The following is a 16,711-nucleotide window of genomic DNA, read 5'->3' as shown; positions in this document are numbered from 1 at the left end:
TAAGAAGAATATATGCAGTGTATTATTTGTTGAAACTGTACTTCTGATTTGATTTGAAACTGTCTCATTGCTATCTGTTTATCAATAAAACTTAAAAAAATAAACATTAGTATTTTTTTCTTGTCTCAAAATCAGTGGGTCTAGAACTTAATTCATCAGATCTCTTTCCCGTCTTCCAGACTCTTTAACTTCATCCCCATTCCCATGTCCCTTTATTTTGTTCGTGGTCCTGGGGATTTTACCCCAGGACCTCATGCATGCTATGCAAATACTCTTAACACTGAACTATATTGTCAGCCCTTTCTAAAAAAAATATTTTGAGACAGGGCCTAAGATTCCCAGGTTGAACTTGAAATGGAAATCTTCCTGTCTAACACCTGAAAAAATAGTTGTGCATTGCGTTTCTGACTTCCTCCTTTATTTCTTTTTCTTTTTCTTTTTTTTTTTTTTGTGGAACCAGGGATTGAACTCAGGCCCATGTGCTTACCAGGCAAGCACTTATTCTACTGAGCTATCTCCCTGGCCCTTCCTCCTTTATTTCTGATACCATTTAATGGTGCTATCATCTTCCCACTTGTTAGCCTAAATACAGAGCTTGTGGTTCTGCACATGCCAAGGAATGAAGGTGTGAACCAAAAGAGGTTAGGAGAGTTTGTTTGAAATAATAAGAACTGCTCCTAAATTTCCAGGAGGGGTCTCTTGTGAGTGGCCTCATGATTCCTCAATCCAGAGGTAATTATAGATAAGCAGAGCAGCGCAGAAACTGCTCTGTTCTTTTTTTTTTTTTTTTTTTTTTGGCGGAACAGGGGATTGAACTCAGGCCCTTGTGCTTGCCAGGGAAGCACTTATTCCACTGAGCCATCTCCCCGGCCCCTTCCTCTGTTCTTTAGTGGCCACATATTATAGGTGGCTCTATGGATTTAAAATGACCAATTGGAACTCAGGCTCTCTAATCTAGTTCTTCGACATGTAGGGCTTAAAGGAAATTGGTTTTAGAGACAAACTCATTATTTTGCATTTTTTAGTTTTTTCAGAACACAGCTTAGTAGGGAGTGGCTGTAACTCCCTTTAGTAGGAAATGGGCTGCATGCTGCATTGCCTATGGAAAGTCATTCTTGGCCCAAAGTTGTATTGTATAGTTTTAATACTTATCAATATGGTTGGTTGCTCAACTATCTCAAGCCATATCCCTAGCTAGCTTCCATATTCATAAGCTAACTAGACTATTTTCTACACACTGGTTCAAGCTAGAAATCTGCAAGTTACCTTAGGCAATTCCCTTAACTTCTGTACAGTGTCAGTATGCTCTGCCCTTCTAAATGTATCTTGAAATTGTTTTTTCTTTATGCTCAATGTTCCTATCTTAATTCAGATGCTCTGTGGTACTACTGTTAACAATGTAAAATAACTTCCTAGTTGATCTCCCTTCCTTCTGTATTATTCCTTCCCACTTCATCATCTTCCATGCTGCCTCTGAAGTGATTCTTCATAAAATGCAAATCTAACCATGTCATTCAACTTTGCTGTGGCTCCCTACTACCTTTAAGATAAATTACAAACTGCTGTTGGCATGTAAGACTTATAATGGAGCAGTTGCCTAATTCTCCAGTCTTCTATCTTTCTCTGCTTTGGTACTTCTTGTTACCTGAAAATTCTTGACTCATATTTTTGCTTATTCTTGTTTGTCCTTTAGCACTCAGGTGTTCACTGCCCTTGGAATCTTGTTCTGACCCATATTTTCAGGGATAAATCAATGTCAATTTTCTGTGTTCTCTGTTCCAATATTGTTCCCTGTGAATATGCTGTGTTTAGCTTTGCATCCTGAGAGCCTCATTTCCTGGAAAACATAAATGCTTGATAAAATAAGTTGTTTGTATTTTACTTTTATGTCGTTCATTGCTGCTACAATAAACTGTCCTATTAGGGCCAGCTAAATAGCTCAGCAGATTAAAGCGCCTGCTTAGGCAGACACAGGGACTAGGAGTTTGATACCCTGGCCAGCTATGCCAGCCTTGCCAGCTGTGGTGGCATGCACCTGTGATCCCAGCACTTGGGAGGCTGTAACCGGAGGATCACTGTGAGTCCAATCTACGCAGTGAGACCCTGTACACCCTGTCCTAAATACAAAAAAAAAAACCATCCTATCTTTTTTACTTATATGAACCTTATTGAAATCCTAGAAGGTCATAGGGCCTCTTACTTTAGGAAGGTAAATAAATGTACCTATTTTTAAAATGATAAAATTAATGCTGGTGGTTGGCCAGTATGTAGCAAATTGTAGTAGTAGCTCAGAATTTCTGATTCCCACAGTGAAGAGAGAGCAAGGAGAAAAGTTAGGAAATATGGCAGGGACAAAACCATACATTTATATACACAAGATGGTTAAGGCAGTGGTCCTAAGAATCTCCATCAGATTTTTGAAAATAGCGGTTAATGGGTAGAATTCTCACCCTGACTAACTATATATTCTGATATCTGTGCACTAAGCAACTAAAGTGAGGATAGCAATGTGTAATTCTAAAACCATGCTTGAAATACCTATCATTTGGGTCTTCTAAATGTGTACTGCTTCTAATGTCATATCAATTATTGCTATACTCTCTTTAAAGTAAATGTTTGTAAAAAAAATGTAAGGGGGGGGCGGGGAGATGACTCAGTGGAATAAGTGCTTCCCTGGCAAGTGCAAGGGCCTGAGTTCAATCCCCGGTTCTGAAAAAAAAAAAAGGGTTGGGGAGATAGCTCAATAGAATAAATGCTTGCCTGGCAAGCCCAGGGGCCTTAGTTCAATCCCTGGTTCCACACACACAGTGTTAATAAAAGAAAATAAGAGACAAGAAAAGTCATAGGATTATCCTGCTACAATGTTGTATATGGTTTGATTTCTAAATTTCTGTTTAAAAATGTGTAATTTTTTTCACATTCTATAGGGATTTAAAGTTTAGAATATCCATGGTTGTTGGACAATAGCAGTTCCATGTTATGTGTAAGGCGTTTGATATTCAGACAGATAGTGATGTGCAATTGCCTCTGTTACAGGCTAATAATATCATTAAGCTTCTCTTTCTCTTTTTTTTTGGCGGAACCGGGGATTGAACTCAGGCCCCTGCGTTTGCCAGGCAAGTGCTTATTCCATTGAGCCATTTCCCTGGCTCTTCATTAAGCTTCTCTTGTGGAGTTTAATAACTAAAATTTGCATACCAAAAATTAGAGAAATAGAGAGGCTACAAAGATAACCAATATTTTGGCCTTAGCCCTTCAACGTCAGTGAGGACTCAGGATATAAGAGAACCTGTGCTGTGACATCCTGTAACTCAGTGGTGTCCAAATTTTGTGATCAGGGAGATTATGGGGCCACAGAGGAAAATGATCGATGATGTAGAGTGTGCCTAAGGAGAGTCAAGTAGAGAGAAAAAAAGTCTCAGGCTTTCACAGAGAGCAAACTGGTCAAGCAATGGCCATGACTCATCCAGATGGCTGACACTGACAAAAGATCCACAAGGTGTTGCACATGGTTCCAGAGTAAATCCTGAGGGGATTTGACTGACCTTGTCAGATACAAAAGTTACATTTTTAGTGATATATGTCTTGCTTTAACTTGGTCTTAACCTTCCAGCAGAAAAGTATAACCATGAGGTATAAAAGTAATGCCATATTGCTATGTTGAACTGTAAAAGGCTCAAGTCAACAACTTCTGACAGGGGGCCGGGGCGATGGCTCAGTGGAATAAGTGCTTCCCTGGCTAGGGAAAGCACCTCAGTTCAATCCCCAGTTCCGCCAAAAAAAAAATCAACTTCTGACAATTGCCAGTTCTGCTGATAATCCCTACTATTATGGACTTTTGGACAATATTGGGTTATTTTGCTGAATTCAAGTACCTACAGTATTTGAACTGGTATCAAGTATGAAAAAGTCCTTTAAAGACTTGTCCTAATACAGCTTCTCTAACAGCAATGGAACATCCATCTGTGACAAAACAGAACAAAAAAGGGGGATATAAATAAAGGACCATTTTGTAGTAAAAAATATATGCATATACAAAATAGGATATACAACTACTTTCTCTTAGTTCAATGAGAAGAAGGTTTGTACTAATATTGCTTAGACAAGACATCATGTCTACATCTTGTCCTCTGAATAACCACTACGAAAACAACAATATGCAATGTGTTAATTATTTTAGCTGTTCTGCTAACCTGTTTTGAAACTGTTTCATTGCTGTTTCATTATCTCATTAAAATGAATAAAAAAATACAAGAATTTCTGATTCCTAACCGTGTGTGTGTGTGTGTGTGTGTGTGTGTGTGTTCGTATTCATCATAGCTCTGTAAGATGTCAGGCAAAGAAATGTAGTCATGGTGGTGGTTAAATTGCAGTTATCCTGGTATAGTGGTACATGCTTGTAATCCCAGCATTCTGCAAGACTGAGACAAAAACATTGCAAATTTGGTGCCAGACTGTGCAACTCAATGACTTAGTGAGACTCTGCCTGAAACTTTCAAAAAATATATACAGTAAGTAGCTGAGCTTTAAGAAAACGTTTTATAGGGGCTGGTGAGATGGCTCAGTGGTCTAAAGTACCTACTTAGAATCAAGCTTAGCAAAGCACAGGGACCATGGTTCAATCCCCCAGCACCACATGCCAGCCAGCCCTGCCCCCTGGTGGGCTGAGCTGGCCACACACACACACACACACACACACACAAATAAATACATAAATAAATATTAAAAAAAGAAAAAGAAAATGTTTTATAATCACACAAAACATTAAAGATGTTCCTTTTTTTTTTCACACCAGACAGGTAATGTGCTAACATTTTAGCAAGACATGAAGGAGGTACATCTAACACAGTATTGCAGAACCCCAGTTATCATGCTTATGAACCACAAAAGGATCGATAAAAGTATTGTGGTTTTGAACAAAATTAGTATTATGCTATAGTACTTAGGAGTATAGGAATTTATGCTATAAAAACCTATGAATACTGCCTTCACTCATACATTGACATAATTTATACTTTGTGTTGCCAACAGTTACCATAATTGAACATGTTTTATTTTTTTTCAATTTATTTTTCTATTTTTTTATTGTTTTTTTCTTTCTGTATTTAGGACAACCTCTACAGGGTCCACAGGGTTTCACTATGTAGATCGGACTCTCAGTGATTCACCTGTTCTCAGCTTCCCAAGCGCTGGGGTTATAGGTGTGCACTGCCACGCCCACTCTCATTTGTTGTCTCAGCCTGTCCCCGGGGGCAGGACCAGCATGGCAGGAATGGCATCCAACCCTGGCCACTGCACTCTGCCTAAGCAGGCACTGTAGTCCACTGAGCTATCAAGCCGGCCCTTAGTTGAACATTTTTTATAGAGTAAACTTCATGTTACTTTTTATTTTCTACAGATAATACTGTTCTTGTATAACCTTTTATTTTGGTAGAATGTGAGGTATTAAAAGAATTTGTGAAAGGAGGTAGTAGGAAAGAAATTGTGTTTGCTCATGCACATGTTTTAAAGACCCAGTTGATACCACACTCACATAGACCTATATATTGCTTTACTTTTCTTCTAGGTAGACAAGACATTTTGTGTGTTTTTTCCCCAGCAAAAATAGTGAAGATGAAAATGAATAGAGAAACCTTACTAGAGTTATTTCATTTTTTTAATGAAATAAAATAATATACTTGGATTGATTTTTTTAAATTATTGTGTCATGTAGTTTAATTAAACCGACTTCTGAAATTTCCTTCCAAAAGGTCTCATTGGAAGAAAAAAGTGCAACTATTATTTATGACTCTAAACTACAGACTCCAAAGACTCTACAGGAAGCTATTGATGACATGGGCTTTGATGCTATTCTCCATAATCCTAATCCTCTCCCTGTGTTAACTGATACTGTGTTTCTGACTGTTACTGCCCCACTGGCTTTGCCGTGGGACCATATCCAAAGCACACTGCTGAAGATCAGGGGTGTGACAGACATTAAAATCTCCCCACAGCAAAAAACTGTGGCAGTGACAATAATTCCTTCTGTAGTGAGTGCTAATCAGATAATAGAGCTAGTTCCAGATCTAAGTTTGGACTTTGGAACTCCAGAGAAAAATTCAGGAACTTGTGAAGATCACAGTATGGCTCAAGCAAGTGAAGTTATGGTGAAGATGAAAGTGGAAGGGATGACCTGCCATTCATGCACTAGCACCATTGAAGGAAAACTTGGGAAACTGCAAGGTGTTCAGCGAATTAAAGGTATCTGGTGTTACTTTGTTTTGTAAGACAGTTTTCTGTTTTTATCTGTTTTACCTTTTGCTTCCTTGTTAAGCATGAATTTAGAAACCATGGGACTAGAATGTTTATTATTTCACTGGTTTGAAGCATAGCATATTGTCAGGATTACTGTTGGCAAAGTTAGTAATTATAATTAAAGATTACATGAGTTTTGGCCTGTAGTTTAACAGAAAAGTCAGCTGTGTAGTGATTTATGGAGTTCAAGGTTCTTAACATTCTTGGGGAACTCTTAACCTCTAACATATTTCTACTTAGGAATGCAGAAACTTGGAGAACATAGCAACAATGGTCATATCTTTTACTAGTTTTAATCTATGTCAATCATATTTTCTGAAAAGGACAAAGTCATTTTAGCAAAAGATGAGAAGAATAAGAGAGAAATAGTTATTGATTCTGAAGTGGCCCATGAATAACTGAATTAATTTTGTTTTTTTATTAACTAGTCTCCTTGGACAACCAAGAAGCTACTATTATTTATCAACCTCATCTTATCACAGTAGAAGAAATAAAGAAACAGATTGAAGCTGTGGGTTTTCCAGCATATGTCAAAAAACAGCCCAAGCACCTCAAATTGGGAGCTATTGATGTAGAGCGTCTGAAGAACACACCAGTGAGATCACCAGAAGGATCACAGCCAAGAAGTCCATCATATACCAATGATTTAACAGCCATTTTCATCATAGATGGCATGCATTGTAAATCTTGTGTATCAAATATTGAAAATGCTTTATGTACACTCCATTATGTAAGCAGTGTGGTAGTTTCTTTAGAGAACAGATCTGCTACTGTAAAGTACAATGCAAATTTAGCCACTCCAGAAAAACTGAGAAAAGCAATAGAAGTTGTTTCTCCAGGACAGTATACAGTTAGTATTGCAAGTGAAGGGGAAAATACCTCCAACTCTCTCTCCAACTCATCTCTTCAAAAGATTCCTTTGAACATACTCACCCAACCTCTGACTCAAGAAACTGTGATAAACATTGATGGCATGACTTGTAATTCTTGTGTGCAGTCTATTGAAGGTGTCATATCAAAAAAGAAAGGTGTAAAATCGATACAAGTCTCTCTTGAAAATAGTAATGGGACTATTGAGTACGATCCTTTACTGACATCTCCAGAAACCTTGAAAGAAGCAATAGAAGACATGGGATTTGATGCTGCCTTGTCAGGTAATTATCATCTTTCCTTTGATTCCTCTAATGTTCTTGTATTTCCACTTTTTTCTGCTTCAGTTAGCTGTTAGCAATGAGGAATGAGTCACAGGCCCTGAAATTCACTTTTTACAAATAAGTCCCATTGAAGTAGTCAGTGATGCAGACAGTAAAATCTGTCATGGTACAATCATGATGAAATGCTATGAAGCCATAACATTTGTAGTATTAAAGATGTGCCAGAAAAAAGTATCTTAGATATTTGGTTTAATGAAAAGAAGCTGAAATGCTATGTACTATGATCAAAATTTTATACACAAATGTGTGTGATTTATACTACAAATATATTATTTATGTGTAAGAGTGAGTTAACATTCCTGCGGGGCATGATTCAGAATTTTAGCAATGGCTATCTTTACGTAGTAGGCTAAAGATGATTTTTGGTTCCATTGTGCTTTTGTGTGTGTGTGTGTGTGTGTGTGTGTGTGTGTGTGTGTGTGTGCGCGCGCGCCATAAGGATTATGTAGGGGGTAGTTATATAATGGGGGAACCAAATGTTAATTTTTTCCTCTGTTTTAAGGAAGGGTATACGGGGTGTTCAGGGTCTCGCTACTAGATCGGACTCATAGTGATTCTCCTGTTTATACCCTCCAAAGCGCTGGGATTACAGATGTGCACCACCATGCCCAGTCTCAGTACGCAGTCTTAGCACACTCCTGGGGCAGGGCCGGCACTGCAGGCCCCAGGGATTGAACCCCTGGCACCTGTACCTGCTTGCAGGTGCTTTAATCTGCTGAGCTATTTGGCCGGCCTCCAAATGTTATTTTTTTTAAAAGGTAGAAATAATAGGATTTTGACTGTGGCTTTATATGTAAGCATTGAGTATTAAACTGACTTCCCAGTCTCAGAGTATTTGTATTCTTGATAGTACTTAAGTTTCTACTGAAACCAAATATCTAATGGAATTTGCCTATGTGAACTTTTTTTTTTTAATGAGCAGAATATATTTATTGAGAGAAAGAAAGCTCCTGTCCAAGAGAGGGACAGGAGGTGGGGAGCCGAGCGGATAGCTCCCCCGAACTTGTTGTTTTGAATCCAAATTGAACCTAGCCTTGCATTAAACTGAGGAATTACTTCAGTGAAATTTTTGACTTAACAACTAAGAAATATATATAGCTAATTTTTGAGCAGTGTCAATCTTTGCCTTCCTGATTAAAATGGAGGATATCAAATATTACTTTTTCAGATTGCTAAAACTGAATACAAAATTTTATTAAATGTATTACTCCTTGTCCTTTTGACTACAGTCCAATGTAAAAGACTCAGAGACAAACCAAACTTTATTTTCCTATTGATGACAAGTGGTAGAAACTATATAATTTTCACCTTTTAAGGTTGATTTATACAGATTGAGCATCCCTGATCTGAATATCTAAAATCAGAGGTGCACTATAATCTGGAATTCTTGCAATACCAACATGATGTCAACAAAGGGGAACATTCCACACCCGATCTCATTTGATGGGTTGCAGTCAAAATACAGGTACATCAAAAATATTCATTATTGGGGCTGGGGTGAGAATCAGTGGCTTAAGTGCCTGTGTGGCAAGCGCAAGGTTCAGAGTTCGATCTCTGGTACCACAAAAAAAGAATATTGTATAAAGTTACTTCAAGATGCATGTATAATGTATGTACAAACCATAAGTGAATTTTGTTTAACCTTTGGCCCTAAGGCCTGGGGCTAGGGATGTAGCTCAGTGGTAGAGTGTTTGCTTGCCATATTTGAAGCTCTGGTTTCAGTTCCTGGCATTGCAGAAAAAAAATTAGACTTAGGTCCTATCCCCAAGACATCAAATGTTTATAGAAATATTCCAAGATTTGCATAAAAATCCTGAAATCAGAAATACTTCTGTCCCCAAGCATTAATAAGGGATATTTAACCTATAGTTTACATACCGTGAAATTGATTCTTTTTTGAGACAGGCTTTACTATATATTCTAGGTTGACTTTGATCTCACTGTGTAGTTCAGGCTGACCTTGAACGTGCAGTGGTCCTTCTTTAGCTCCTAAGAGCTGTAATTATAGGCATGCACTATCATGCCTGGAAATATTTACCCCTTTAAAGTACATTTTCATTATCCCCAAAAGAAATTCTCCATAAGAAATAACATTAACAGCTACTCCACTTTTCTCTTTCACTTTTTGCAGCCCCTGGTAACTAACCACTATTCTACTTTCTGTCTCTATGAATTTAAATTTTAGTTGCCTCAAATAGGGAAACGCATACAATGTTTATCATTTTGTATCTGGATTCTTTTTTTTTTTTTTTTTTTTTTGGTGGAACCGGGGATTGAACTCAGACCCTTGCGCTTGTCAGGGAAGCGCTTATTCTATTGAGCCATCTCCCTGGCCCCTGTATTCTTCTTATTTGGCAAAGTGTTTTTTTATATATATATATATTTAGTACAGGGTCTACAGGGTCTTACTACACAGATTGGACTTGTAGTGATCCTTCCTGTTTTTCAGCCTCCCAGATGCTTAAATTAGCACTACCACACCCAGTCCCAGTGTCTCAGCGAACCCTGGGTGTGGGGCCAGCACAGCAGGCCCAGGATCGAACACCTGTTCTCTGCGCCTACCTAAGCAGGTGCTTTAATCTGCTGAGCTATCTGGCTGGCCCTGGCAAAATTTTTTTTTTCCTGGTAAAATGTTTTTAAGGCTCATCCATATTATAGAATATATCAGGACTTAATTTCTTTTTGTTGCTGAATAATTCTCTGTTGTATGGATGTAACATATTTATTCATTCACTGATTAACAGAAATTTTAGTTGTTTCTACTCCTTGGCTGTTACAATACTGTTACAAGCATTGTGTAGTTTTTACATGAATATATATTTATCTTCTATTTCTCTTGAGTATATACCTAGATTTGAAATTGCTGGATCATATAATTCTATGTTTGTATTTTTGGGAAACAGACTATTGTTCAAAGTAACTGCACTATTTTATATTTCTGCATAGAATTCTCTTAAATATAGAAAATCTCAAAGACAAAAGTTTTGTGCTCCAAAAAGACACACATAGTTCTTGATCAAAAAGTCATACAGGACACCAAAATTTTAAACAGCATCCAGTGCCAAAGTGTGAGCAAAGTATAGGAAATCTGTAATTGCTGAAGGAAATGATGGCGAAACCAGAAGAAAAAATTACATTGAAGATATTGGGAGTGAAACGGTGTCACATGGCCAGAAAATGACTGCAATTACTTTAAGCAAAATTTAGTTTTATCTATCACTTCTTGTATTTTTCAAACCCTTTAAAATAAATATTTAACATTATATTGGTTCAGATTTCACTAATTCATCATGCTGTTGTTGTTCCCAGAATTCCTGTTAACTTGAAATACTTTGGCTTACATAATGTATTATTTTGTCAGTGATGGACACTACAAAAACAAGTTTAGTTTTGTATAAATATCATTAAAACAAATTGTCTACACTATAATTATTTCTTTGGGGGCTGGGGAGATGACTCAGTAGAGTAAGTTCTTCCCTGGCAAGTGCAAGGGCCTGAGTTCAATCCTCAAAAAGATAATATTCATTAAAAATAATAATTATTTCTTTGCCTCTATATATGGTAACCCAAATATAATCAGTCTATGTCTCATTGGTATGAGACATAATGTTTCACATTCAAATATGGTATCTCAGCGAGACATGGTGACACATAGTGGAAATTCTGGCATCCTGGAGGGCTCAAACAGAAGATCTTAAGTTTGAGCCCAGCCTGGGCAATTTAGTGAGTTAACTGCTTGCAGACCCTTGAACCAAAATGCTTATTTATCATGATTATCAGTATCGTCATTCTCTAAGAATAAAAGGGCATGTAACATGAAATTAAGTCTTCACTAATTAAAACAAACAAAATATTTGATTAAATTCCTCTTTTTTTTTTAGTTGGGGAAGAATATTTATTTTAGGGGAAAAAATGAAGCAAATCAAATTAGGAGCCTTGAATCTCAAAATCATCTATTTAATATAATCATGATAAATTTAAAATGACAGTATGAGTGAAATAAATTCCTTCTCTTAGTAGCTTTGTACATTTAACTAATTTCAAACTTACAGAAAAGTTGAAAAAAATCAGTATAATGAACATATTGACTTTAAACATATTCCCCTGTTAGTATTTTACCATCTTTGCTTTCTCATTCTCTCTCTCTCTCGCTCGCTCGCTCGCTCGCTCTCTTTCTTTCTTTCTTTCTTTCTTTTTTTTCTAGCAGAACTGGGGATTGAACTCAGGCCCTTGTACTTGCCAGGGAAGCACTTATTCTACTGAGCCATTCCCCGGCCCTCTCATTCTCTCTTGATACACCCCCCCCACACACCCCTATACTCACAAATAATTTTATGTGTGAATCATTTGGAAATACGTTGTAGGCATATAGTTGTAGTTTTTTTTTCCTTTTATGGTATTGGAGATTGAACTACAGACTGAGGTGCATTACCAGCCCCTTAAATTTTTATTTATTTATTTTAAAGAGAGTACAAATTAGAATTAAGACAGCAAAAAATACAAGTGATCCAGAATTTCACATAACAAAGTAATATGAATTGCACAGTATTTGTTGTAATACATTATTGTCTTCCAACCAGTTAGTCATATTGTTAGATATATGCATGTAACATTGGGAGAAGAAAGAAAAAAAAGAAAGAAATATGTGAGAAATTAAGAAGAGAAAATGTACAATAATTGAAAGAAGGAGATGAAGGGCCAGGAAGATGGCTTGGTGGAATAAGTGCTTCCCTGACAAGCGCAAGGACCTGAGTTCAATCCCTGGTTCTGCCAAAAAAAAAAAAAAAAGAAAGGAGATGAAACAAATTAAGTATTATCTGCTCCTTTCCATAGACCAGCAGAAATGCACAGTACAGTTGTACAAACCATCTTAGTTACATACATATGTAGGTCTCTTTCCCCACTCCCTATCCTGTTCTTCTCAACTCGGTAACTCTTTCCTTTTGAATAAGTTCATTCCCATTTCCCAGTATCTACTGTACTCTTACAATTTACCAGTATCTTCAGATTCCATTTTTCTCTGTCAGGTTTTCACACAAAGGAGATAATATGATTTTTGCACATGTGGGTCTGATTTATTTCACTTAAGAGTACGTTCTCTAGTTGCATCTATTTACCCACAAAAGCCTCAAATTTATCCTGTTTCATAGCTGAACAGTACTCCATTGTGTAAAAGTACCACATCTTCTTTATCCATCCCTGGCCCTTTAAATTTTTTTAAAATTTTGAGACAGAGTCTCACTAATCACTGAGTTGCCCAGGCTGGGCTTAAGCTATCCTCATGCCTCTCTGGAATCACTTCTAATTATTGTCTCAAGTGCAGGGAAGTCAGCTTTAATCATGCATCATACTTCAATCATAAATAGTGTTGTTACAGCCTATAAAAAAGGTAATTAAACGAAACCAACCAAGTGATTCGTTGTGACCTTTTAATCCCTTTCCTGCCTCTGTGAAAGATGGTTATATTCTTTTAGCTGTAACACTTGGGTAATGACCACACTTTTATGGATCTTTGTTTAGAGGTCATAAGGTAGGTAAAGTGGACTATTTCTGTGACTTAATGTTGTATTTCCAGAATGTGAAAATTGCAGATGGTAGTCCAGGTACCTAAAATAATAAATAACTTTGAAATAAGACATGAAATGATTAGCAGTTCACACTTTTGTTTTTAATATTGTAAATTCATAAAATTTGTATTATGGATTTAATTATGAAAGAATGACAGAAGCTTCCAGCTAGATTAAAATAATAGTTCAGGCCCAGCATGGCAGCACATGTCTATGCCAGTACTTAGAAGCCTGAGGCATGAGGATCGCTGTGAGTTCAAGTCCAGCCTAAACAACAATGAGATCCTGTCTCCAGAAGAAAAAAAATAGAGATTCTATTCAAAGCTATAGCTTTTATCTTTTGGTGAGTAAGCCATCTTTTTGACTTCTTTAAGATAACAGTGTATTATTTAGCAAATTCTGTGCTCTAAATAGTGCATTCACCATCTGAATTAATAGTTTTCCAAAGTGATGGACCTATGAGCAGATACTGAGTAATTTAGGAACTCTGAGAATCTAGTTTTTTACAGTTGAAAGTATCCTTTGCTATTCCTAGACTGGCTGCGCTGGTGTTACCTGGGAGTTTCTTTGCAAGGGAGAGTCTCAGGCCTTGCCCTCAGTATACAGAAGCACAATTTGAATTTTAACAGGATTGTCCCAGGCAATTCAATGCTAATAAAAAATTTAAGAGACTTTGTTCCACTGAGTTGAAAAGTTCACATCATTATTCTTTACGAACATGATCAGGCCTTTGTTAAAGTTTCTTCCAAAGATGTTTTTTTCAGCATCATGAAAAATAGTTCTGCTATGCAGGGCATGCTTTGTGGGCTAGCTAAATAGACCTCAACTGACTTTTTTGTTCAGTAGGGAGAAAGAACAAATTAGATTGGTTAATGGGAATTTTCACATTGTCTGTTTTCTTTTTATCTCTGCATTAAAGGAGGAACCTTTTGGATTTTCAGGTGCAGAGATGTGTTAGAATATCTTCCCTTCTTGGGAAATGGTTAATATTGCGCTGGATAAACTGAAACAATAGCATGTTTCCTAAGATGTGGGGTACCTTCTGTGATGATGGAACTTCTACAGATTATAAATATTCTGTCTAGAGATTCTCTGAGTACTCCTTTGTCTAAAATGATCATTACTTCTGACTTATTTCTTGACTCTTAACTATTTACAAGACATTTAAAAATTTTAAAATAGATCTGTATATACTAAAATTTGAAATCATACAGAATTTCCTCTACTATTCTATTCCTGCCTAAGCCTCAGAAGTAGTCCCTGTGGATAGTCTGCTCCTGGGTTTTGTTATGCTTGTTCTCATATATGCATACACCACAGACTTTTTTTTTCCAAACCAAATTGGTAGGACAGTTTCAATGATTAACACATTGCATACATTCTTTCTAGTGGTTAATTGCTGTACAAGATGCGGACATGATATCCTATTTACAAACACTATTAGAACAAATCCCTGTATTCATTAAGAGAATGTAACTATATATCTATTCTAACCACTTTGAATGCACAGATACAAAATGGACATTCATCAGTATCCCCCTTTTTTGTTAAGTTCCATCATTTAAATATTATAGGTGTGTTAAATCAGCAAAATATTCTAAAAGAGTTCAGTAGTCCATAATGGTATTGGGTCTTCAGCTTCACTGGCAGTGTCAGAAATTGTTGAGCTGAGTCCCCTACACCTCAACATAACACCATGACTTTATTTCTTATACTTCGTTTTTATACTTTTTTGCTGGATGGTTAAGACCAAGATAAAACAAGACCTATGCAACAAGAGTTGTAGCTTTGGGTCTGATAAGGTCAGTGAAATCCCCTCAGGATTTATCCTGAGATCCTGTACCTCAGATTGTAACCACAGACTTTTAAAATAGCATAATTCTATAATTCTCTTTTGTACATTGCTTTTTCTTCCATTACATACAGTAGGCTTCCCTTGTCCTTTATTTTATACAGCTTCAATTACCTGTGTAAATTGCAGACTGAAAATGATATATTTTATCAAATAGAGAGTTCATATTCACAAGACTTTTATCACAGTATATTGATGTGATTGTTCTATTTTATTAGTTGTTAATTTTATATTATGTCTAACTTACAAATTAAACTTCATCACAAGTATGTATAAAAACGTAATAATATTAGAGCCCCATTCTATCCATTTTCAGACATCCACTAGAGTCTTGGAATGTAGTACATAAGTCATTAGCATGATTCTAAAATTTCATTGTAAGAATCATCTATTAACAAACTACTGTCTACCTGGGGTTGGGAGTAGAGATAATGACTGGAGGAACTTAATATTGGTAAAGTTTTGACTTTTCATTCAGCTAAGACTTTGCTGGAAACTGAGTGGGCAGTATTGGAAGTGAAAACTGGCAAAGTGTAAAGATAACATATTTCTTGAGGACTTGTGAAAATTTGCTGGTTTTAAGGGAGGGTAGGGAAATGGAAAGAAGGGTAGGGGAATGGAGAAAAAAGTTATATCACATTCGCACAAATTCTCTGTGATAAATGTGATCATTATGTACCAAGAAAATGAGATTTTAAAAAAATTGCTGATTTTAAAGATATGGAATTGCCATACCTGAGGATGTAGATTGTTAGGTGTGACAAGGTTGTGGCTAGAGAGTAATAAATACCACCAATGAAAAGCCTCTTCCTCTTTCTACCAGACGTAAATGAGCCATTGAGAATAATAGCACAGCCCTCATTGGAAACACCACTCTTGCCCTCAACCAATGAATTAAATAAAAAGATGACACCAGTTCATAACAAGGATGAGCAAAAGACTTCATCTAAGTGTTACATACAAGTCACGGGCATGACTTGTGCTTCTTGTGTAGCAAACATTGAACGGAATTTGAGGCGAGAAGAAGGTAAGATACTTCTTTAAAATTAAAAAAAATTCATACATGCATATAGTTTGATTATATCCATCATTTTATTACTTTCATTTACATTCCTCTGCCCTTTCTTCCTTATTCTCTTCCTAAAAGGTAATACTATGGTACTGGGGATTGAAGGTAATCATTCTTAAAGCTTGTTATTTTGTGTACTTATGGAGAACTCTGTCCATTTTGTTTTCCTAATGTGCTTGTAATCATGTTGGATACTTGTCATGACCTCATAAAGATTATCAGTGATGCATGAACAACCCTGATTTCCTGCTAGCAATTTTTGTGTTATTTCATTTACCTCATGCTTACATTTTAATGGAAATGAAGTTTATAGAAAATAGCCGAGGAAATATACCAGGTTACTATTCTTTATGAAGCATGGTGGCAATGGATTTTAAGGAACAAAACTCTGTTACAGCTATTCTTTTAAAATTTATTTATATATTTATGTATGTATTTGGTACAGGGTCTCACTATACAGCTTGGACTTGTAGTGATGCTCCTGTTTTCAGCCTACCCAGTGCTGGGATTACAGGTGTGGGCCACCACGCCTGGACTTCCTGGACTTGGTAGCCAGTTGCGCCCACCTGAAGGTGGGGCCAGTGAGGCATGTGGTGCTAAGGATCGAACCCCAGTCTTTGCGCTTGCCTAAGCAGGCACTTAGTCTGCTGAGCTATCTCGCCAGCCCTAATTCTTTTTATTTTTTAGAAAACATTTATTTATTTATTTATTTATT

General features: G+C 36.7%; 1 protein-coding gene and 1 non-coding gene across 2 annotated transcripts in view; one reads left to right on the top strand and one right to left on the bottom strand.

Annotated features, from left to right (window-relative positions):
* Nucleotides 1–16,711, top strand: part of Atp7a (ATPase copper transporting alpha) — a 173,366-nt gene that overhangs the window by 79,625 nt on the left and 77,030 nt on the right. The window contains exons 3-5 of the mRNA XM_004648103.3: nucleotides 5,751–6,240; nucleotides 6,723–7,448; nucleotides 15,751–15,954. Of these exons, the coding sequence (XP_004648160.1) occupies nucleotides 5,751–6,240; nucleotides 6,723–7,448; nucleotides 15,751–15,954 (1,420 nt within the window). The remainder of the gene's footprint in view (nucleotides 1–5,750; nucleotides 6,241–6,722; nucleotides 7,449–15,750; nucleotides 15,955–16,711) is intronic.
* LOC111814555 lies at nucleotides 4,790–4,893 on the bottom strand. The gene has a single exon (XR_002819520.1). It is a non-coding gene; the product is annotated as a small nucleolar RNA U13 (small nucleolar RNA).

The sequence above is a fragment of the Octodon degus genome, unplaced genomic scaffold, assembly GCF_000260255.1.
Source record: "Octodon degus isolate 3935 unplaced genomic scaffold, OctDeg1.0 scaffold00353, whole genome shotgun sequence".
NCBI classification, from domain to species: domain Eukaryota; kingdom Metazoa; phylum Chordata; class Mammalia; order Rodentia; family Octodontidae; genus Octodon; species Octodon degus.
Note: the sequence above shows the minus strand (reverse complement) of the source record. Positions and strands in the feature narration are given on the sequence as shown.